This window comes from Crotalus tigris, unplaced genomic scaffold (assembly GCF_016545835.1).
Source record: "Crotalus tigris isolate CLP2741 ecotype Arizona unplaced genomic scaffold, ASM1654583v1 scf7180000018058.1502924, whole genome shotgun sequence".
Classification (NCBI taxonomy): domain Eukaryota; kingdom Metazoa; phylum Chordata; class Lepidosauria; order Squamata; family Viperidae; genus Crotalus; species Crotalus tigris.
Genome location: NW_024096801.1, coordinates 82,133 through 106,673, shown reverse-complemented (window position 1 = coordinate 106,673; position 24,541 = coordinate 82,133). Strand labels below are relative to the sequence as shown.

The 24,541-nt window shown below is 38.4% G+C and overlaps 1 protein-coding gene across 4 annotated transcripts in view; it reads left to right on the top strand.

Annotated features, from left to right (window-relative positions):
* The first annotated feature begins 10,136 nt into the window (after positions 1 to 10,136).
* LOC120309748 (mucin-4-like) overlaps positions 10,137 to 24,541 on the top strand; it is a 55,666-nt gene continuing 41,261 nt past the window's right edge. For 2 of the 4 annotated variants that reach the window (XM_039347272.1, XM_039347270.1), the window contains exon 1: positions 21,415 to 21,530. Coding sequence is in view for 1 of the 4 variants with exons in the window: in XM_039347271.1 (XP_039203205.1) it covers positions 10,253 to 10,301; positions 21,492 to 21,530 (88 nt within the window). In the remaining 3 variants the exon portion in view is untranslated. Of the gene's footprint in view, positions 10,302 to 21,414; positions 21,531 to 24,541 lie in introns of those variants that run through there. The other 2 variants (XM_039347271.1, XM_039347269.1) reach the window with 2 other exon arrangements.

Here is a 24,541-nt window from a genome sequence, read left to right as displayed (position 1 = left end):
AGATTCTGCTACAATAGTCAATGTTAATAGAAGCAGTTTTAGCCTTCCTGTGAGATGATATCCTCATTTGATCCTTCTAGTGTGGTTGTCAGGCAATGATTAGGGACTAGAGGAAAACAGAATGCCTACAAAAAACAACAACAGAAAAGGGAAAAAATGAAAACAAAACCGCCCCAAAAAACAGTTCAGCTGCTCTTTGAAAAAAATCATTTTTGAGACAACTATGGCTGAGAATCTCCACAGAGTGCCTGCAGCACACAAAAAATGTACAATAAGAATTGGGCAAATTTCAGCCTCCAATTTCAACTGCACCATGTTGAGTACACAACTGGAAGTCTTGAAAGCCTAAGTTAGAAATAGATTGTTATGGAGAAAATATATCTTTGTGGTCAGTATGAATTGAAAAGGACTTGATACCACATAATCAACAAACCAATCAGATTGTATCTCCAGCAAAAACAATATTAGGGAACTGCTTTTAAAATTGCAACAGCTAGATAACATCAAGCTACCTTTGCTTTGGGTTAAGGATGAGATAAAAGCAGTGTCACAATGAAAGGTCATAAAAAGGATTTGCTAGGGCATGTTTGTGCTGGTTAGGAAGCAAAAAACAAAGTCACGACCCTTGGCTCTGTAAAGAGACTTTGCCTTGATCAGGAAAGGATCCATTTGTAGCACTTCCTGATATTTACATTTCCCCCGGGGGGAATGATACAGGACAGCCTGTTGATATCCATTCACCAAAGAAGGGGAGAGGGAATGGAAAATGCTCTGAGAAAGATGTCAAGGCTTTGGAAAGGGATCTTGTCACCCTTGTCATCCTGGCATTGTAGCAGCTGCTGGAGCTGCAAAGCAGAAAAAAGGTGTTTGTAAATATGCTGCCCTGTTCGCAGCCATGCTCCCTGCACAGTGGGAAGGCTACTGGCCTTATGCCTGTATCCGTGAAAGGGCAACACTTCGGCTAATGCAGCAGGGTGGATCTTGTAACATCCCCAGAGAGGCATCGAGTGGCTGCTAAGGGGGAGGGGAGGGCCAGGAATGTGTTCCTCTTGAGGATAGAATAAAGAAATAATAGGGTGAAGTATCAAGAAGATAGTATATAGAAACAGCCTTTAAAAAAAATGTTTTACCCTTATTATACATGGTCATACAGCATTATAATTCTCAAAGTCTGGTGCAAATTAAAATAAAAAGTATTAGAATTCTGATATCCATGATTCTATACAGTCCACATTAGTGTTTCTCAGCCTTAGCAACTTTAAGGTAAGGAATAATAATTTTAAAAGATGATTTAATAGGATGGTTTTTTAAAGCATCACTGGCTGGGGAATTCTGGGATTTGAAGTCCACATGACTTAAAGTTGCCAGGGCTGAGGAACACTAGTCTGTGCATATCTCAGCAAAAGATAGATAAACAGACAGACAGATACAACAGGAATATGAAATACTAATAGGTATCTGCACATCCAACTGAGACAGAAATTTGTTCCAGGTTCCTTCCTTAAGTTCCCACTTTCCTGATCCAAAAATGTAAAGCTGTTTCCTTCAACACTATTATGACAATTAGATTCTGGTTTGAGTAGCATCTATTTGTAGAATCTCAAGGAGATTGAGCCTTTACTATAGACAAGTTGTTATATTTTGCACAGTGTCTCTGTTGTCATGTTCCCATTAAGTTAGCATTTTTGGTTCAAATACCATTGCAAAATATGTCTTCTAGAATGACCTATAGCTGATTGAGAAACCTAAAGCAAATAGAGGTAATACAGTCTTTTTTCCCATACATTCCATCTTACAAGAGGAAGAAGTATACAAAGCAGAGAGATAAAATCTTCTTTGAACAGAGGTTCACACATGTTAATTTTATGGACACATTCAGGCAACTTTCTTAGCAATGATGTTGGAAGTTTTTTGCCACTGGCAGGATATTTTTTAATTTCTAAATCCTTTCAACAGTTTTGAATTGCCCTAGTGATGTCCCATACAATCTCTACCCCTATCACACTGATTCTGTTCACATTTTAAACAGCACATGCAAACTGATCTTTATCTATGGGCAACAGTTATGTCTCTTGATTATGACTATCCCATGATCTCTGTTGCATTAATAATGAATTGATAATAAAATGTTCATAGATATTTCAGTCTAAGGTGGCTTTTGAAAAAGAAAAAAAAAGCAAAACTCAACACTGTCTTTTAGTTACTGAGATAAATCTTGATGGTCTCTAATGACACCTGCACGAGCTGCTATGAAACATTTTTTTCTATTGGGAAAACTAATGACTTCCTTAATGTCACATAGTTTAAGGGAACGGTGAAACTTATCAGCTGACATTCAGTTTTTTTGGGCTTCTAAAGCAAAGTCCATTGATGTCACAGGCAGTATTTGATACAACCACCTTATACCCTGTGTAATGTTAAGTGCACAGTTGGAAACCTGTCTGGATTTCTCTTAGATGTTACCTAATGTGCTGCTTATTTTGATCCAAGAAGATGACACAGTAAAAATTGATACGTATCTCATAAACACATAGAGTTTTTTTTCAAAATTTTCCCACTTCATGAAATAATCAGAAAATATAAATGCTGAAAAAGAAATGTTTGATTTTGTTAATCTGCAAAATTAGTGGGATTTTTTATTTTTCTGAGCCATTCTACTTCTGATAATTGTTACATGATTTACTTTTGAAGGTTACATCTGACTGCATTCCAAGAGATCATATTTAAATGACTTGTACCTTATTGTAGTTGAAAATGGGGTGGTCAAAATGCATAAGAATCAATAAAAAAAATAAAGTGCCCAAAGAAGTGGTCATTAAGCAAATGATGTGACCACAGGGGTGGTATGATGTAGTTTTGAAGACAGGTCATAATCACTTTTTTCAGTTCCATCATACTTCTGAATTATTGTTAAAACAAATAGTCCTAAGTTGAGGACACCTGTATATCCATGGGATGTGTTTTTTTTTTTTTTAACAAGTGATTGTCTTGGCTTCTTCAGGGATACTTTTTAACCAAATCTAGACTTCCCTTGTTTCCCACCCTAATACTAACCAGGTTCAACCTTGCTTAACATTTTCAATACCATTCACAGTTGACCAGGTGAATAACATTAGGGAAGGTTGCCAAATTAAACTTGTATGAAAAAAAATCACACATAGTGAAACTCTCTCTTCTGCAGACAAACTAAGATGCAGGTGCAACAGATCAAAATCCTCCCATTTTTTCAGATACAAAATACATAACAAGGAGTGGGGTATCTATCTTATATTCACAGCTGTAGTCCTGACTGATCTTAATCCCTCTTTTGCACAATTTAATGGGATGAAGAAATACATTATTTTGTATTTAGTCATCCTAGCTGAATTCCTGATTGGTTCCAATGTAGGACTCTAGAAATATTCATTTTAAGAAGTACTGAAGACTTCTCAAAATTAATGACCAAAATTCTCCAGGCCCTTAGAAAACTAGTTTTTGGAGTTTGATAAAAAGCAATAGACAATTTAATCTTGGTTGATACATTGTGCAAAACAATATTTTAGCAATGGCTTATTTTAAATCAGTTTACCAATAATGCTAAGCCTGTAACTGTAGTTTACCAATTAAGTGACTGGATTTACACAGAGCTGTAAGCCGTAATTAGATGTATTTGGTTTTGACAATGTATCAGTCTAAGCTTTAATTGTTTACAGGTCATAATTTATGGCTTAATATTATGTAAGACACTCAGCCACTATAGAGATAATACTGGTCTGCTGTTTAAGGCTGTTTTAACAGTGTCATGTGAATATAAACCTAGGACTTTCAGCACAGAACAGCTGGGTTTGTGTAATATGCTTAACTAAATAAAATGGTGTTTGTGCTTTTCATGATTCAAAGTAAGAGCTCAATCATTCTTTTAATATATTGTGGGAATCTGGCTATCATCTTGATTTATATAATATCAGTTTTATATTTGGTATGGAATATTTTGCAATCAAAAGTATTGTGCTTTCCTAACCAGCATGAACTCAGTTCATAAATAGAAAATCTTGGTTGAACATACCTATCGTTAGGCAACAATTCTAGCTCAAAAGCCAAAATTCCCAGGGAGATTCTCAAACTCATTCTCTAAGATTTGAAGATTGGTGATTCGCAAAAATCTTTGAACCCTTATTATCCAGCAAATCTTACTGCCATACAAATCTTGTTGAATACAAACTTTAACCTCAGGAATAAGATTAATTATTTGGCACAGCTAGGCTTGCCAGGAAATGCATTAGCAACCAGAGCTTGCTTGCATGCTCTCTCTGCACATAGTTAACATTATTTCCATGAATGCAATAGATATGATTGGGGAAGCGGACCACTCCTCATTCATTTATCCATCCTTCTCACTAACAAGGGCAATTAGGACCCTATCTCATCTCCTAAATGTCACTGAAACTCCTGGATGTCTGAATTTTACTGGCTTGCTACAACTAATACATGAATTATACACTGAAACGTACAAGAAAACTGAGGAAAATTCCTTAATACGAAAGTAGAAAATCTGGAATCCTCTAGATCAGGGTGCCTCACATGGAAGATGCGTCCATCCCAGCTCCGGCAAGGGGAAAAAAGTCATGATACATCATGCTATATCACGTGATGTGGCAAGTTGACACCCTGCTCTAGATGTTATTCTGTTGTGATTCCCTACAGCTCATTCTGTTGATTAGGCTGGCTGAAGCTGCTGAATGTATAACAATGTCTGTGGAATACAAGCTTCATACTTTGCTTTATTATTTCTTTTCTATTTAATATCTCTCCTTCAAAAGTTTCAAAAACCTAAATAACATGTTCTAATCTGATTTTTAGAAAAAAAAAAGAGAACCAGATATGGTTTATCTATGTTATGTTGGTTTTGAGTTCTGGCCAAAAGAATACAATTATAGTTGGGCAAAACAAGTTCAAAATAAGGGCTACTTTTCCCTTGGAATAAGATGGTAATAGTTCCATAATTTTAAGTTGTAAGAACAAACTGTTAAGTTTTTACTAAATGCATTAGAACAGAAAAGGGAGATTGTAATGATTTTCTTCATAATGTGAATTATGTCTTCCACCAATTTCTGATCACCCAAAAAAGACAGCCTAAAAACTCAGTGAATTACTAGAAGACAGCCTGGAAAAAAAAATCCAATTCACAGTTGCACATAATTGTTGTTAAGATTTTTGTAGCCCAGGTATGGTAGACTTGGCTTATATAAGGTTCATAGGGTGTATTTTCAAAAGAATATATGCTTAACTCAACTAAATTGTTATTTTAAAACTCATTGAACAAGGATAACTTGGGACAAGGTGGATTGAAAACCATATGCAGATTGTACTTGACTAATGACTATTCATTTAATAACTATTCAAACTTATGATAGCACTGAAAGAAGTGACTTATGAATAATCTTTGCACTTACGATCATTGCAGCATCCTTCAGTCATGTGATCAAAATTTGGGCACAGCCTACTATGGAAGAATGGATACTCAAGGTGTCTAATTTAGCAGAAATGGCAAAAATCTCTGCTTATTTGAAGGACTATTCACAAGAAAGATATATTTCGGTTTGGAGAAGATGGATAGATTATATTCAGAATAAATATGAGACTAAAAAGTATTATCTAGCTTATGAGTAAATTTTAGATTATTATTAATAGTTTAATATGGTTGAATTTATATTAGTTTTAGTATCATGGTTTAATTATATTATTATTTTCGTTTTTAATTTGTTAATATTTATCTTGAAAAGGAGTTAAAGTATGTTATGGATTTGATTGTTAGTATAGTTGGGTAATGTTAGTTAGATTATGATTGTTTATTTGTAACCCTGTAATCAGCTCTGGGAAGTGGGGGAGGGGGGGAGGGGTAGGAGGGATTTGGGATATATATTGTATAAAATCTTTAAAACTTTTAATAAAAAAAATTGGGCACAGCAACAAGTGTGTATTTATGACAACTGTAGCATCCCAAGATCATGAGATCACCATTTGTGACATACTGTAAAGAGGTCATGGTGAAGGAAGTAATACTTGTGAGATTCAGTTGTAAAACTCTTGATCTGGATTCAGATTAAGATGCTTTCAGATTGGACAAACTTCACCCTTCACACTAAGTCAGGGTCTTTTTACCATAAGACATTGAACAAGTTTGATTTTTACATATAACCTCAACTTATAATCAGCACATCATACCAGAGAAGTCTATTGGGGGATGAAAAAAGTCAAAACTTTGTTTGAAATGCAAATTAAATCTATCTTTTTTGTTTGTTGACATAATGAGTATACACAAAGGAGTAGGGCTTCGATTATAAGGTTGCAACTGTGAATTTTGATTTTCTTAACCTCCCCTTCATATGCAGTTGTATTATACATCAAACTAAGACAAAATCTAACATACCTTTCCACAGTTTGGAACAATGTTTTAACTAAGCCTTAATGACATATTATTTGTAAAAAAGCAATCTGTTTACAATCTTGGATTTGCACATATGCACAAAGTGTTAGCCCTTGGTTATTTTTGTGCAGAGAAGTCTTTGCCGTATATTCTTTTTCAACCCATCAGACCCACAGTGACATTGGATTCAGGAGGAATCAAAATTCCATAAGGTAGTAAGGACCTTTAATTTAATAAAACAAGAACGCTGTACGATTAAGCTGTTGATTGTTTTCTTCCTGTGCCTCCACTGTATATCTAACTTTGCATGTTAGCATATGTGTTTGCTCTGTATACCTTTTTCACATTCTCAAACCACTTTTCTTTTTCCATAAAAATCTTTGGACATGGGGTTAAGAACTCCTGATTTGGCACATATTCATTTTTTTCAGGATGAACTATGAACCAAGTTGGCAGCCATTTTACGAAAACAGCCATTTTATGACATTTATGTTACTTGATCCAAGAACTGGCACAGAGGCAAGATTCTATGATGAGTCACCAAAGCAACAGGTTTCTAGGATGAGAATAAACCATTATGCTGCTAAAAGCAAATATTGGCAAATTGGAGGTAAAGGGGAAAAATGACTGCCAAGATACAAAATGGCATAGCCAGTCAAGGTATTTTGGCAAATGAAAAACTTTCCCTCTCCAGGGAAGTCATTTTTTTTTAAAAAAATTAACGCATTAAATAACCAATGATCTGATAGTAAGATTTAGAGGATTGGTCTAGAATATTGTTTAAATTTAAAGAAGAGCATCTAACATGGAAACTTGAGAAAATAAAAAAGTAAAACCTAGGATTTTCTCAGTTGTTTCATGTAAAAAATGTGAAATTTGGAGAAATTATACCAAAATTAATTTAATGTAATGTGAACTGTCTAAAACCTTAAAAGTAGTACACATATAATATGCACACACGAAATTATGGGATGTTTGTAGTGTTAAGCAAAATATAATGTAATGTAATATAATTTAATATAATACCTATTATGTAATATAGTAATAGTAATGTACTATTATATACTATATATTACTGCTATAAGTATGATGTCCCCAAATTCAAGGATCATCAAGTGGAACTAACTGATAACACTCATAGTTAAGTCTGATACCTTGAGAATGACCTCTCATATCTTAGAGAAATAACAGGTCATGTGATAAATTCTTTACATTTAAAAATGGATTAATTTGTAGCTTTCTTTTTTTTTTTTTGGGCCTGGACAATAGAAAGTCACTTTTGCTAATGAAGGATTCTACTTTACTCAGTATTCAAGTTCCCCCAAGTTAAGGCTGGCAACATAAGAAATTAAAATAATTTCTGTTCCCTTTGGATACCTACCCTTAAACTGTCTTTTGACATGCGATTGAGCATGTGCTAACTTCAAGCATCACCTATAGCAACATTACACAGTCTTTAACTCCTAGAATTCTCAAAGCTACATGGTCATAGCTGAGAATTCTGGGTGTTGAAGTCCACATATCTGAAGGCCATCAAAGCAGGGAAGGATCACCTAAAGTTTGTTTATTTATTTGTAAAAGTTATTGGCTGTCCATCTTACCACAAGGTACCTCTGGGTGGCTTACAATAGTAAAGTTACAAAAACCTTACAGAGCTTCAGTCACCAGAAGGTCTTATTGTAGAATTGCAATATTTTGATCATAAGAACCATAAAATCATAGAAGTAACCATTTAGACCAGGGGTCTTCAAACTTGGCCCTTTTATGACTTGTGGACTTCAACTCCCAGAATTCCTCAGCCAGGCATGCTGGCTGAGGAATTCTGGGAGTTGAAGTCCACAAGTCATAAAAGGGCCATGTTTGAAGACCTCTGATTTAGACCATCAAGTCCAATTCCCTCAGAAGCCAGTTCGGACTCCATTTGAATTGCATCCAATAAATAGAAGTCAGGTTTTCCTGAGTAATTATTCTTCTCGTTAAAAAAAGTGGGTTTTTTTTTTGTGGGATTGGAAGCTGCCTTCCAGTACTTTAAATCTATCATTCTGAATACTATTTTCTCATGAGAATGGTCTTGGCTTGCTTCTTTTTAAACACATAAGAGTATATCAAATCATCCTTCTAGTTAACTTTTAGTAAAGCTAATTATACCTAGTTCCTTCTATCTGACTTAATTATTGTTCTCTCGTGATCAAGAAGATGCTTTCTAGACGTCTCCCAGATCTCTGTACACTAAAGAGAGATACAACTAGACTTTTCTTCCATCTTTCCAATTCCATGATTTTTACAGCCCTCTTCCTTATGTTGTATCTTTTTGTGAACTTTGTTTGACAGCTTCTTGTTTTGAGTTGTGTATTTATAAGCACCGAAGCAACCAGACCCACATGCTTGGGAGAATTGTGGGTCCAAACGTGGAGGAGAAACTGGCAAAACCCAAGGTGGTGACAGAAATTTTTGTAATAATTCCCATGAGATGTCCCTAGTTCCAAAATAGTCCTGCAGCCGTGTTACACGCTTGGGCAGTTTTAAGATTCCAAGGGACGCTGCAGCAAGTTCATATTCTGAAAGGCCTGATACTTGAGAAGCGTGGCAGGACCATCTCTTCTTTCTTACCTCATCTCAACCATGGATTATCTGTACTAGCTTGGCCTACCTCTTCCTTGGCTTTTGGAATCTTTCACCAATGAAATATTAGCAGATACCGCCTTTCTTTCCTTAGATGGATCAATCACAAGATTTCCACTTGAGCAGAATGAAAGTAGATAAGTCTGCTTCTGCACCTTTGTAGGACACTGCGTAGCAAACATCAGCCATCACAGCTTTGCATATCACATTCAATTTTGTGATTTCACCTGCTGCAAAACTGGAGAGAAAACAAGCACAAACTTATTTCAAGAGAGTATGATAAAAATATGGGGTAGTTTCATTCAGAGAACTTCTATCTACTCTAAAGACAGGTTTCAAAGTTTATCTTTACTAATGGTTCAACTATTTTTTTTTCTTGAAAGTATCTGGAGAGCAGGAGGTGGCTTGACTCTAGAAGACAAAATAATAAATAGAGCTCAAATGGCTGTGGAACTGCAAAGATTTAGAGTCCCTTTTCCTGGATCCAAAGCCTTACTGTTAAATCTTTGGATCCAAAGCCTTACTGTTAAATCATGTCTTTGTACTTAAGTTCTTGAAAAATTTCAGTTCTGCCCTAGTAGCCTGAGGCAGAGGCAAGGATATTTTGGAGTCTATGAACAGGGAGCTCAGTGCTACATAGTGGTTAGTGTCATAAATGATACACACAGATTAATTGAGAAGAACTGGAGTTTAAAAAAAAAATCTGATATGCCTGTTTTAGATCTCACACTACAATTATCATCTGTTTCTTATCCCCAGAGAGTAGAAAAATTTGCTTTCAGTTTTCAATACTCATTGCCAGAGGAAATTGAAAGGTTTGCAATGTCTCATTATAATGAGAGTCTTCTATTTTTTTTAATTAGAACAATATTGGTAGATATGAATTTAAGTGTAACAGGATGTATTAACACATTCGTACTATGTAAACTGGAAAAAGTCCTAAAAACTGATATTGGGAGGCAGTTGCTAGGAGATAGTTGCTAAGAGAACTGAAAGTAAAAAAGAAGAGTTAGAAAAGACAGTTGGAAGAAGGGAAATGGAATGAGAAAGTAATCAGAAAAAGAAAAAAATGCCATCTTCTCTGGAATATGAGAAAAATTATTATCTCAGCTAAAAGATACCATCAGATACTTGCCAGCTTATTATGAAATAGAAAGGCAATGAAAGACAGACAAGATTGGGTGGCCTGCTGTGTTGAAAATTATTATATTTACATCATCCAAGATGCTGTCAGCAAAAATCAAGGTTAATGAAGATGGAACAACTGAAAAAGGTGAGATACCTATTAATTCAAGAGGCAGAGTAAAATTGATTGAATTTTAATAATCATTAGACTACCATCCTATGACTTGTTCGGTCATAATTTCAAAGATATTGCCTTACCAACGGCAGAGTTTTTAAGGTACTGCCGCATTGGAAAAATTCTTAAAAATAAAAGGCATATTTATAGATGTATTGTGAAAATTAGCCCATGTTGAACTGCATATTACAAATATTAGAAATGTTTACAATACTTATGATAAAATGTGGTAATTTTTATGTCATAAAATGTTTTATAAAATTCCACAGGAGTTATGGATTCTGGATTTTGGGCACATTCTGTATATGGTTCAAAAATTGTTGTCCTAAGATGTATTGTTTTGCCCAGTTAAAGATTATACACAGATGAACAGGAGTTTTAGCAGTATATAAATTATATGTAGACCTATCAATGCATTTTAATCAATTTGTCCATTTTTAGGAGCTACACAAATTTGTAACAGCGTGTTTTTTATTTTCTTTGACAATGTATGAAAAGGGAAGGGATTTGAATGCAGCCAACTTAGTAACAATTGACTCTGATTAATCATGAAAGCTAAATGTAATTTCCATGTTCAGAGGCAAGATATCTAAATGTTCAATGCTAGACAAAAAGGACCATGGTAGGAAGGACTGTTATCTTTAGGGATAGAATTTTTGGACCTCCAAAATATTGCTAAACTATATGTTCCAGCAGTTCCAACCAATCTCTCTAATGGTGAGGAATGCTGGGAGGTATAGCAGTATTGAGGGTGATCATTTTCCTATTAATGTGCCCTATTTAGGGACTTCCTGAAGATACTTGACTCCTCACAGGTAGAACAGGATACTAAATTGGAAGGATTCTTAATAACACTTAATAGACATCTGATGTCTCTCAAGAAAAGAGGAAGATAAATAAGATTGACACCAAACTCTCATGTACTTTTCCTATTCCACTATGATTGTTTTCAACTTCCCTATTACAAGGAACATATAATTTCTTTTTAAACACCTTAAAAAGATGGTTATCCTGTAAACCATGATATACTGTAACTTACTACAATGCTAAGGGGACCAACTTTTTTATAACGAAAAGGAGGACACGAATAAATTGAAGAAAAAAATATTGTAAATAAAAGAAACATTGTATTTATTGCAACAATAATACAGAATACAGTATAATATGATAAATGCATAATAAAAAACATTTGTAACAATAATATTTTATATTGTAATTATGCTTACATTCCTATTAATTATTTAAATGAATACTTTTCCATTGAATGAATATTTTTTGTCAATGTATCATCTTCTAACAATATATTGCAAATATATGAACAAGAAATATCCTTCATATTGAATTTTACGGCAAGTGCTGCAGTTAGAGTATCAACATTCAATCTCGATTTCTCACTTATCCAAAAATCTACACGGCTGGACTGCGTGGGGATGGGCGGCGGAGGCAGGTGTTGTGAGCCAGTGCTCCAGGACAGCCACATAGGTGCTCAGGGTGAGGTGGTGGCAGCGCAGGTCAGCTCTGTGTAGACCACCAGCTGGTATGGCCCATGGAAGGTCAACTGCCCGCCGCGCCCCTGCCCACAGCTGCCCTGCCAGCACCACTTCCCTGCCATGGAGAGCTGGCCCCATGGCTCGCAAAGCACCAGCCACGCCAGCTACGGCCCTGCAGCCGCCCCCCCAGCCATCCCCCAGCACTACCACCCACCCTGCACATCCCCGTAGAACTGGTACCGCGGCTCGCAAAGGCAAAGCACCAGCTGCCCCAGCTCCGGCCCTGCAGCTGCCCCCCAGTCACCCCCCAGCACCACTGCCCACCCTGCACATCCCCGTAGAGCCGGCCCCGTGGCTCGCAAAGCACCAGTCGTGCCGGCTCTGGCCCTGCAGCCACCCCCCAGTCGTCCTCCTGCACCACCGCCTACCCTGTGCATCCCCATGTAGAACCAAACAGGGAAGATCAAGAGAAACTTACTGCTCCAGTCTCCTCCAGCTATCTTCAGAACTAAGTAGGAGATGGTGTAGTTGGGTAGCAGTGAGGGGTGCAAAGTTCCTGCAACTTGCACGTGCAAAGTTTGCCGCCCGGGTGTTTTGGCGCGCTCAGCAGCAATTCCTATTGACTTTCGAAAGCCAATAGGGGGAGTAGCACAGCTCATGCAAAAGTTGAAAAAAACCATCAAAAAAAGGTTCCGGAACGCCTTCTGAGCGTTCTATGAGGGGAAAAAAGCCCTGCAGATTAGTCTTCAAGTATAGAAAAAGAGGACAATTTAGAAGGACACTTTTCGAGGGAGGACAGAACTCACAAAAGGAAGACTGTCCTCCCAAAAAGAGGACGGTATATGGAAAAGAAGGACATTTAGGAGGACACTTTTTGAGGGAGGACAGAACTCCCAAAAGGAGGACTGTCCTCCCAAAAGGAGGATGGTTGGTCACCTTAACAATGCACTAGAGCAGTGTTTCCCAAACTTGACAATTTTAAGGCATGAGGACTTCAACTCCCAGAATTCCACAGCCAGCAACGCTGGCTGTGGAATTCTGGGAGTTGAAGTCCACATGCCTTAAAATTGTCAAGTTTGGGAAACACTGCACTAGATACATCAATATTTGTTTATTTTTATTTTTGATTTGATTTTTATTTATGTTTATTATTTTAATTGTCACTGCCCTGGGCATTTTCTTCTATATGAAATTAATAAATAAATCAGGTTTTTGCAGTGTATGGAGCTGAATATTAAAGGCCAGTTGTCATCATGTTACTGTGAGTTCCTTTTTCAGAAATTAGAATACAGGTAGTCCTCAACTTATAATCACAACTGGGGTCAGAATTTCCATTGCTAAGCAACCTGATTGTTAAATAAGGTGTGCCCGATTTTACCTTTTTTGTTAAGTGAATCATGCTGTCAGTAAGTGAATCCAACTTCCCTCATTGATTTGGTTATAGGAAGCTAGCTGGGATAGGTAACAAATAATGATCACATGATCCAGGACATTGTAACCTTGGTAAATACATGCTAGTTACCAAGCACCCAAATTTTGATCATATCACTGTGAAGTATTGTAAGATTTTTTTCAGTGCCATTGTAACTTTGAACAGTTGCTAAATAAATGGTTGCAAGTTGTAAGTTGAAGACTACCTGAATGGTTGCTAAATGTAGGTACTCTATTTTCCATTACTACTAATTATCCCAGTTTCCTGTTTCTTTTTCTTACTTATATCCACCCTCCATGATAAATCTTTAAATATTAATTTAAACTTCTTCCTTTACAAAGGACAAAAGAATGGAGCCCTTGCTAGAATAAACTGTTTCTTCATGTACCTAGGATATACAGTTTATTCTCTTCAGCTCTCAGTTTATTTCTGCCTACTAGATGGCTGTTTAAGGCACAACTGCAAAGATCAGATAAGAAAATTACAATTTCAGCCAATGCCAATCTTATACTCCCACAATTTCCTACTTGCCCACCTCACCCACTTTTTAGTAATTCTCTTTTCAAGCTCTACGTCTGATTGATTTGATTCTCTTTTCAAGCTCTACATCTTCAGTTGTGATACTTCTTTGCAATAGCTAGAATGTTATCCCTATGTAATAATATGAGCTTCCCACACCTCTTGACAAAATAATTTTCAGTTTTTTCTCATAAAACTATTTACTTTGTTGGTTAACATTCTGTGACTAATTCTGTATCTGTGGTCAAACATCTTTAATTTCATATCAATTTTGCCAGTTCTGTCTGAATTTTGACAATATTTGAAGATGTGGGTACTTCAATTGCCAGAATTTCCCAGCCAGGTTGGCTAGGGAATTCTGAGAGTTAAAGTCTACACATCTTAAAGTTACTGAAATTGAGAGACAGTGTCTGAGCCTAAGGATCTTATCTTACAGATGAAAGATAATATTCACACATAAGCACACAAGTACTACTGTAATGAAACAGGTCTATAACTAGGATTCCTCAAGATCATCAAAGACTTCACTTAACTTTTTACATTATGCAGATGAAGTTTTAATGGATAATAGTAGATTGCAAAAGATTGCTAGTTTGCTTAGTGGTAAAATACTAGTCTAAAAACCAGGACTATCTGAGTTCCAGTCCTGCCTTTGCCATACAGCAGCCAGCTAGGTGCTTTGGGCCAGTCACTCTCTCTCAGCTCTAAGAATTGACAAACCACTCCTGAAAATATTGCCAAGAATACTGCAAGGACTTAGCTAGGTAGTCACCAGGAATTAAAACTGTCTCAAGTCCCTGCTCTGCCCTCCACAAAAAGGGAAATAAAGGATCTACCCTGGGACCCTTGTCAGGAAGTTACAAAAGTCAAAATAGTGGCCATGACTGTGTGTTGAAGCCTAGCTCCCTTTTATTTTGCATGCATGGGTTAAAACAAGTAGGGCTTCAATCAAATAGTCACAACTACCATTTTGCCTTCCCCCCCCCTCATCAGCCCATCTCCAATGATTCCCTTTTCTGCATATCACAGTGCTGTAAAAGAGAAGAAGACTAATTAAACTGCTGTTGGTGTGAAAAATTAGTATGTATTTTTGAGTTTTCTGCAGGGCTTTTTTTCTCATAGAACGCCCAGAACGGAGTTCCGGCATCTTTTTTGGATGGAACTTTGTAGGGTAGGCAAGGCGGGTTGTATGATGTGTGTGAGTTCCGGCACTTTTTTTTTTTTAATAGAAAAAAAGCACTGGTTTTCTGGATTGAGGAACAATGGTTTCTTGTCCTGCATTCCAGGTATTAATTAAGTAAAATAGTTGTGCTTTAAAAACTCTGTCTTCCTTTTGCGTATGTTGTAGCTTTAATATCTATTAATATTATGTTTTAGATTTTTACTATCATGTACATGTTTTTCCTCTTCCTCTCTAGCATCACCTTAGGTTGATACAACACAATCAACTAGAATAGTCTGTTTGGATCTGGCTTAGCATCATCTATATCAGTGTTTCTCAACCCTGATAATTTTAACATATGTGGATTTCAACTGCCAGAATTCCCCAGCCAGCATACTGAAGTCAACGTCTTAAAGTTGTCAAGGTTGAATAACTGATCTATATAGTCCTCAATGTACAACCACAATTGAGCCCAAAATTTATGTTGCTAAGTGAGACAGTTTTGCCCCATTTATTACCTTTCTTGCTAATCAATCACTATTGTTAATTTAGTAAAGGGGTTGTTAAGTGAATCAGATTTCCCCATTGACTTTGTCAGAAGGTTGCAAAAGGTGATGACACTGTAACCGTCATAAATATGAGTCAGTTGCCCAGCATCTGAATTTTGATCATGGGGATGCTGTAATGGTCATAAGTGTGAAAAATGGTCACGTCACTTTTTTCAGTGTGTTGTAACTTCAAACAATCACTAAATGAACTATTGTAAATTGAGGACAACCTTCATGGTTGTAAACTATAAATTATACCTTAGCATTAGGAATGAATGTAACCATTTTAATTTCAGTAAACACTTGTTTAATGCAAAGCATGGCCTGGCAGAATTTATAATCGCAGTTGTCTCTGCTCAGAACAATCCTTTATTATAGTAGGAATTATAATTGTATCACTTACATGTTTGAAGTGTTTTCCCAAGGCAATCAAGCTCAAGCACACATTCAGTGAATTTTCTGTGCTACTATGTGGTGATCAGCTTATAGGAGACACTGAAAGTGCTCTAAACGCTATCTTGAGCTGTTACAGAAAAGACTGAGTATAAAAATTTAACAGTGCCTCAAAAGAAACAATAAAATACAGCAATTAAAGTGCAGTACTAATTATACTTAAATGCTGTAGAAAGTTAAATAATTAGCAACGCAAGTGCAAAGCCCACCTATAGGAGAAGTTTTCTCTTTTTTCTAAGAAAAAGAGTGTGGGGCCATGTTCCAATATTCATGGAAATACAGGGTTATAGTTTATACATGTGTTCTTCCATGACATTCTAAGCTACCAGTTAACAACTATGGTTATCATAAGGTTTCCTGTGCTGAGAAGAAGAAAAAAAAACATTTGATATATCAATCAACAAAACAGCTTTGCGTTCCTAAACACAAGTTGAAAATAACCTGCTAAGCATAAAAATAATTCCAAAAATATCTTTACATCCAAAAGACAGGATGTAAAGAGGAAATTGCAAGCAAAACATGGCTTACGAAAGCAGACAGTAAACACTGATCTATGAACATGAACATGTATTTCATGCTTTTTGCTGATATCTGTGAAAAGTTTGATGGGAAGTATAAAAGCAATTATGCTAAGACAGCAATTGAATGTAAGAACTTGTGATGTAAAGAGTTTATGGTTTTTAACCTACCACGTTTCTCCGAAAATAAGCCCTAGCCTGAATTTTTAGCATGCATCTAATATAAGTCCTACCCCAAAAATAAGCCCAAGGGTGAGTGGGTGTGGCCAGCACAGAAGATGGTGAACGCACAGGGGCCAATGGTATCTGGCAGCAGCCATAGCCTGTGCAACACCAAATGCTGTTACCCCAGGCAGCCCCTCCAAGCAGAGGCGCACCAGTAGCAAATGGAGGCAGAGATGGGGGAGAAGCAGGTGATTCTGACAGGCCGCACAGCTGCCTGCCCTGGTGTGGTTGCTGGCAAGCCAAGAGACGGTTCAACGGAGTGGGTGAGTGGCCACTTGCAGCAGGCGGAGGTAGAGACATGGAGGGAGGGAGGTAATTTGGATGCACTATGTGGCCGCCTGGCTCGTGGAAGGCTTGCACAGTGGCATCAGCAGCAGGCAGAGACAGAGGCATGGGGGGAGGCAGGTGATCCAGATGTGCTGCGTGGCCATCTGGTTTGCAGAAGGTTTATGGGAGATTTGCATGGTGGCACCGACAACAGGCAGAGGCATGAGAGGAGGTAGGTGATCTGGATGCTCCACCTACTCCGTCCCACCGTCTCTCTGCTTACTTGCAACCGTGACAGGGCAGGCAGCCACGCAGTGCATTGGGATCACCTGCCTCTCCCGTGACTCTGCCTCTACCTGCTGCTGCGTGAGCTTCCCATGAGCCAGGTGGTTGCGCAGCATATCCACATTACTTGCCTTCCCCCGTGTGTCTGCTTCCAGCTGCTGCTTGGACAGGTAATCAACTCACCAGCCTCAGAGTGCGCCAGCCAAGGGGGCTCTGGTTGGACATTGTTGGTCCCCGCGCACTCGCTGCCTCTTGTGTGTGTACTAGGGAGCTGATCAGCCTTATACCATGTTTCCCTGAAAATAAACCTTAATGCGTTTTTTGGAGCCAAAAAAATATAAGACCGTGTCTAATTTTAGGGGAAACATGATACAAAACCCCTCAATATCTGAGAGATAGGTATACAGGCTTTGAGGGAACCCCCCATCTCCTTTTTCCATAAATCAAATGTGAATCAAATCTCCATATCAATGTGTTCAATTGTAATTAAGCACTCCAGGGAAGAACCCCATCGTGAGTGGGGACAACTGTGCAAACTCAGAAAATTGGATCAGTTGAATACAGGTATTCCTCGATTTATGGCACAATTGAGCCTAAAATTCCTCTTATTAAATGAAATAGTTGTTGAGTGAATTTTGCCCCATTTTACCATCTATTTTTGCCACAGTTGTTAAGTGAATCATGCTGTTGGTAAATAAAACTAGCTTCCACCTTGACTTTGCTTACAGGAAGTTAGCTGGAGGAAGGTCGCAAATGGTGATCACATGACCCCAGGACACCACAATCTTTGCACCACATGCCAGTTGCCAAGCACCCAAATTCTGATCACATGACTATTGCTATGGTGCAACAGTCAAAAGTGTAAAAAATGGTCATAAATCACTATTTTCAGTGTCATTGTAACATTGAACAGTGGTTAAACAAATGGTTGTAAATTGAGGACTCTCTGTAATAGGCAAGTTAATCATAGATAAACCTGTGGTGAAAACTCAAAATACAGACAGTCCTCAACTTACAGCCATTTGCTTAATAACCATTTGAATGTGCCATGGCACTGAAAAAAGTGAGTTATGATATAACAATCATGGGATCCCTGTGGTCACATGATCGCAATTCAGGCTCTTGGTGACTGGCATGCAGTTATAAAAATCGCAGCATCCAAGATTGCCATTTACAAACTTCAAGGCAGCTTCTGATGAGTAAAGTCAATGGAGGAAACCAGATTTGCTTAAGGACCGGCAAAATATATTGTAAAATTGGGCCCAGTGACATGACTCACCTGGCAATCACAACAGAAATTGCAACTGTGGTTGTAAGTTGAGGACCACGTATATGGCTAGTGGGCTGAGAATAGGAGTATATCTTCTAATAAGCTTTATCTAACTTAATATTTGAAACCTTTTGCTATAATACATTTCCAGATTCTAATTTACTTACACTAAAACCTGACTGCTACAGGAAAAATATAAATAATTTCAACGGAGAGCTCAAAAGTAGTCTACTTATACTAAATACAAAACTGGCTTATTGCTGTTATTCCTCCTGTTGCCACCCAGTGGCCAATTTAAGCAGTAAATGTTTCAATCCCATTTCTACCACTACAGCAGTGGCTATAGGTAGTCCTTGATTTACAACCACAATTGAGATCAGAATTTTGTTGTTAAGCAAAGTAGTTAAATGACTCATGCCTAATTTATTATCTTTTTACCACAGTTGTTAAGGGAGTCATTGCAGTTGTTCAGCGAATCATTCAGTCTTTAAAGTTAATCCAGCTTTCCCTATTGACTTTGTTTGCCAGAAGCAGGCTGGGAAGATTGTAAATGGTGATCATATGACTCCAGGACACCGTAAACATTTCAAATACATGCCAGATGTCAAGCAATAAAATTCGGATTACATGACTGGGAATGATATTGTGACAGTTATAAGTGTGAGGTCTGGTTGTAAGTCACTTTTGCAGTGCTATTATAACTTTAAATCAATAGTTGTTAAGTTGAACCTGTATTGTCTCTCTATAAGCTATAGGATTCTAAATCATAAAGTTTGATTTAGAAATAAGTTAATCAATTACAGAATAGTCTATTGTGTCTGCAAATTCTTTCATTAGCCTAGTCCACTGGATTTGCACAGTGCACGGAACTTTAAACTAGCTCTGCTACCTGGGTTTGCATCATGTTCCTGTTCCATAAAGTACCAATTGCACCATCTATGTGTTGTATAAAATCAGCCAAGAGTGCTGATGATGTTACCTAATTTGGGATAATGAAACATCTGAAAAAAACAACCAAGCTCTAAGAGCACTAATGACCCCTCAAATTCAGCCAATGCCTGCAGTAAACACAATTTTATTAACAGTGATGATTGGGAAGAACAGATTGGGATTCCCACAATTTTCACTATCATATTTGGGCTACAATTTTGTGAATATCACAAAGAGTTATGTAATAATTTTCTATATTTCTTTGTTGCCTCTGAATTGGTATTCAGCTCAAGATCAATTATTTTTGTAATCAAGGTTTGGTTCCTCATTCACATAAAGGATGGCAAGACCTATATATACAAGATGACTAATACATGGATTGGATTTATCATGTGATTCTGGCCTATATATACTCTTGGAAAGCCCGAGTTATGAATATTCAGAGAGCTCCACAAGTTGCACCAAATTTTAAATGATCAATGAAAACTTTTTGTGCGCTCCTGGTTTGGAGGGAGTAGCAGTACAGAGCAGTCATTTCTTATTGTTTATATTTTTACTTATATCAGTATTTATAAAGAACATTAATTTGTTCTTACAGCCAATACTAACTTTGGAAAAAGTTCAGAGATGATCCAAGGCCTGGCACTTAAACTGATGAAGAACGGCTGTAGGACTTGGGTTTGGCTAGTCTAAAGAAAAGAAGAAACACAGGTGACAGCAGTATTCCAGTATTTGAGGGGCTGCCACAAAGAAGACGGTGTCAAACTATTCTCCAAAGCACTACTGACCAAAGAGAGAAGCAACCTGGAATTAAGGAGAAACTTCCTAACAATGAGGACAATTAACCAGTGGAACAGCTTACTCCAGAAATCATGGGCACTCCATCACTGGTATTTTTAAGAAGAGACTAAACAGTCACTTGCCTAAAATAGTATAGATCCATGGTGGCAAACCTATGGCACGGGTGCTAGAGGCGGCATGCAGCGCCCTCTCTGTAGGCCGTTGCCCCACTCCTAGGCCTTCAGCTGGGTTTTATAAAATTTTTTCGTGTGAAGACTCTGCCCCAATGTGCAAAAAACCCAAAAAGGTTCATCAATCAACTTCAACTTCTCCCAGGGGGAAAAAAAAATCTTACAAAGTTGGGATTGATTGAACTTTTTAGTCCCACCCAATCTGCCATTACCACTGCAGCCATGCCCACCCATGAGCCACACCTACCCAATTGACCACACCCACCAAATGGTCCATGCCCACCCGGCACCCAAAGATACATAAGTGGGTTTTGGATTGCAGTTTAGACACTCAGTCTTTAAAAGGTTTGTCATCACTGGTATAGGTTCTCCTGCTTGAGCAGGGAGCTGGACTAGAAGACCTCCAAGGTTATTTCCAGTTCTATTCTAACTGCTTAAGTTTTTTTGTCATTTGCAATCCCCTGTGCTGAATATTAATATGTAGTTTTAATCACTTATAACATGATTTCAAATATTTACATGGGGCATGGGCATCAGCATTCATAAATTGCGCAGAAACATCCCTTGATTGAGCAAACTCAAATGGTGCCTAAGGAATTCAGCCTTAAGTCACAGTTTACAACCCACAAAAGCTGGCTTCACAATAAAGCAAAATCGAAAGAATCGTAGGTGACTCAGTTTAACTCAAAATGTGAACCTAGCCAGCAATTCCTCAATTCCTTCTCCAAAACGACAGTGGAAAATTTCGGGATATAAAACTTCGGTCAACTCTTGAATAGCAACGAAGCGAGTTTGCTATCTCTTTTTGCAGCCAACCGTTCGAATTTTTGTAACATACAATGCCTCACGCTGCTCCGAATTCCTTGTGTGTTCCAAGCTTTTTTTTCCCCCCATCTCAAGGCTCTGATTGTGGTTTTAACATTTCCATGTGACTAAGAACCGCCCACTCACGGCAAATTCTCTTTCTTCGGGGAGGAGGCCGAACTTGGTCACGTGCTTCTGCTTTGGGATCACATGACGAAACGAGAGGAAAGGGTTAGGGCGCGTTTTTTTCTTAAGGCTGCTAAACTCTGTTTTCTTTCTTTTTTTTCAGCTTCCTCTGACCCCCTTCAGAAGAAAGGGCTTAACTTAGGTAAGGATCGAAAAAGATTGATCGCTTCTTCGTCTCAGTATACTCATACTGACTCTTTGGAATAAATTCACCCCCTCTCCCGCCCTCCCCATTTTTCTGCCACTTCTAAGTCTAGTTGAAGGTAGTTAATACAAAAGTTCTGAGAGAGTCTGAATAGCGAAAAATGTATATCTTCGAATGAAGTTTGTTTGTCGGAGAAGGTGCTACCGGGCTCCTGGTTTTGTTTTTTTTAAACTGGAAAATATGTATTTTGTGGCAAATCCATAGCTAAAGCCTGATACAAGAGCCAGTCTGATGTAATAGTTAAAGCATCAGGTTAGAAAGCGGGAGACCAGGAGTCTTGTGCCGGTCACTCACTCTCGATCCCAGGACGCAGGCAATGGTAAGCCATTTTTCTAGTCCAGGCCGTAGCTAGGAATCAAAGACTGAATGTATTGACATTAAAGCCCTTCCGGAGAAAGATTTTGTTGGGGACTATTATCAAGGCTTCTGACTACCACTTGTTTTTTTTCCCCCGAGAAAGTTTTGAGGGTGCCTGTTTCTCGGTTTCAACTTTATCCGAGAAGTCTCCATTTGCAATTTTTCCCCTTCCTCTAGCAGTGTATACTGATAAAAGAGGGTCAGTTGCTGTTCCTTCCGTTTTTACTCCCTACACTTCAACTCGAATTTGTAAGGCATTATATAAATGTAATTATTTTAATAATGACATTGCCTCTGTCCAGGATGGCTCGTAGTAAATGTTTCGGGCTGCATTCATATGCTAAACCAACATGTGCTTTATGCCTTGTGTAATCCCATTCAGTGTGGTAAGCTGTTTGTTTTACCCGTAGTACGTTGCTTGGGAATTTTTTTGATAAATCATAATTAAGACATGGTTTAATATGGATTTTAGGTTCTGTTCTGAAATAAACCTCAGTAAGGAGCCCTAGTCCTTAGGATAAGGATAAAGTAAGGATAAAAAGTTATTTAATTATCAATATGTGATTTGTTATATTACTGATAGACAATTTTCCTCCCAACATGACAAAGAGTCATGAAACTATCTACAGAATTGTAGTTTAGCCATGATTGCTATGTAAACTTGCCCAGAAATAAATTCTAAAGACTTCTAAAATTCAAAGTTTGAACACGGAAGAACAGGTTGTAGTCAAACCTTGCCAAAACTAAGTAGTTATGGGTTTTGGGTCCTCCATGGTAGTAGGAGGGTTTCTGTCTTTGGTTCTGAATGGGATGTCTATCTTATTCAGACTTATTATGCATTCTGGGGGTTCTCCTAGCCCTGGGATAGGCAACCTTGGCCCTTTTATGATTTGTGGACTTCAACTCCCAAAATTCCTGAGCCAGCCATGCTGGGAGTTGAAGTCCACGAGTCATAAAAGAGCCAAGATTGCCTACCCCTGGCCTAGCCTCAGCTGCTGCTCAGTTGCATGGGTCAGTTGCACCTATTCCTGGACTTCAAGGCCCTGCTCATAGTCACTTATGCTTTACTAGCATCTAATGGGTGGTAGTACAGGTAGCTACGTACAGGTAGTCTTTGATTAAAATCATTTATTTAGCAACCATTCAAAATTGCATTGAAAAAAATGGCTTATACATGGTCCTTATTACAACCATCACAGCATTCTCAAAAATCACATGATCAAAATGTGGGTGTTTGGGTGCTCCATTTACAATGGTTCAGCATCTCTGGTATTATATGAATACCATTTACAACTGCCCCAGCTAGCTTTCAACCAGCAAAGTCAATGGGTCAAGCTGGATTTGCTTAATAACCACATGATTCCCTTAACAACTAATGATTTGCTTAACAACATGGCAAAAGTCGTAAAATTGGGCACAATTCATTTAATTGTATTGCTTAGCAATAGAAATTGTGATCATTATGGAGATTCTGAGTCATCCAGATTATGCTTGTCCCAAAGGTGCTTTTTCTTGAAGACATTTCGCTTCTCATTCAAGAAACTTCTTCAGTTCTGGCTAAATGGTGGAAAATGGAATGATTTATATTCCTTGCAGTCCTTTGGTTGTTAGCCCTCTTTCTGAGAGTCATTGAGGACACATGCACATTTATCTGTATCCTCAGGTTCACCTAAATAATATAAATGGCCACTCTTGAAAACTATATGAAAAATTCAGTTAGTCCAGAATGAAATGGCACTGGGTTGTTAGGGTGCATCATTTCTCTGATAGGCTTCCAGGTGCAATTCATGGTGCTGGTTATCACCTTTAAAGCCTTAAATGACATAGGACTGGGTTATTTGAGGGCAATGGTGGGATTCAAATATGTGAACATCTGGTTCTCTGTGTTGATGCCGCTTCTGGAAGTCAGTTCTGGGCTTGGGCAACAAAAAATTAGTTGCTGGTTTTGCCGAAGTGGTGGGAGCTGGCTGAATCCCACCGCTGCTTGAGGGATAGCTTTCTCCCAAGAACATCTGCTCACCCTATATCAGTGGTGACGAACCTATGACGTGTGCCAGAGGCGGCACTCAGAGCCCTCTCTCTGGGCATGCGCGCTGTCGCCCCAGCCCCACCTCCTCTCATGGTCCCCTCTTAGAGGAGAGTTGCCCCTGGGTGCGGCCCATGCGGAACAGTGCAGCCAAGGACATGGCAGCTGGGCAGTGGGGACAGACACCGCCCTCACGCCCCATCACATGCAGATGATCCTGCAGGGAACGGGCAGAAGGCATGGCCACCATGGTGCTCCTGAGCCACCTGGGCAATCTGTGGCAGGTCATGGAGACGGTGGGTGGCCCACAGGGCAGGGAGGGTGTGGGGGGCGGGGGGTGGGTGGGCACTCAGTCTCTAAAAGGTTCTCCATCACTGCCCTAAATCATGGGTGTCAAACTTGCTGCCTCATGTGATGTGTTCCTACTTATTGTGACCTTTTTCACATTGCCGGAGCTGTGGTGGACACAGCCTCTGCATGATGCAACCGGCCCATGGGCCAGCAGTTTGACACCCCTGCTCTATATCTTTCACAGGGAGAGCTTGCTCCATATTCCTTCTTTCAA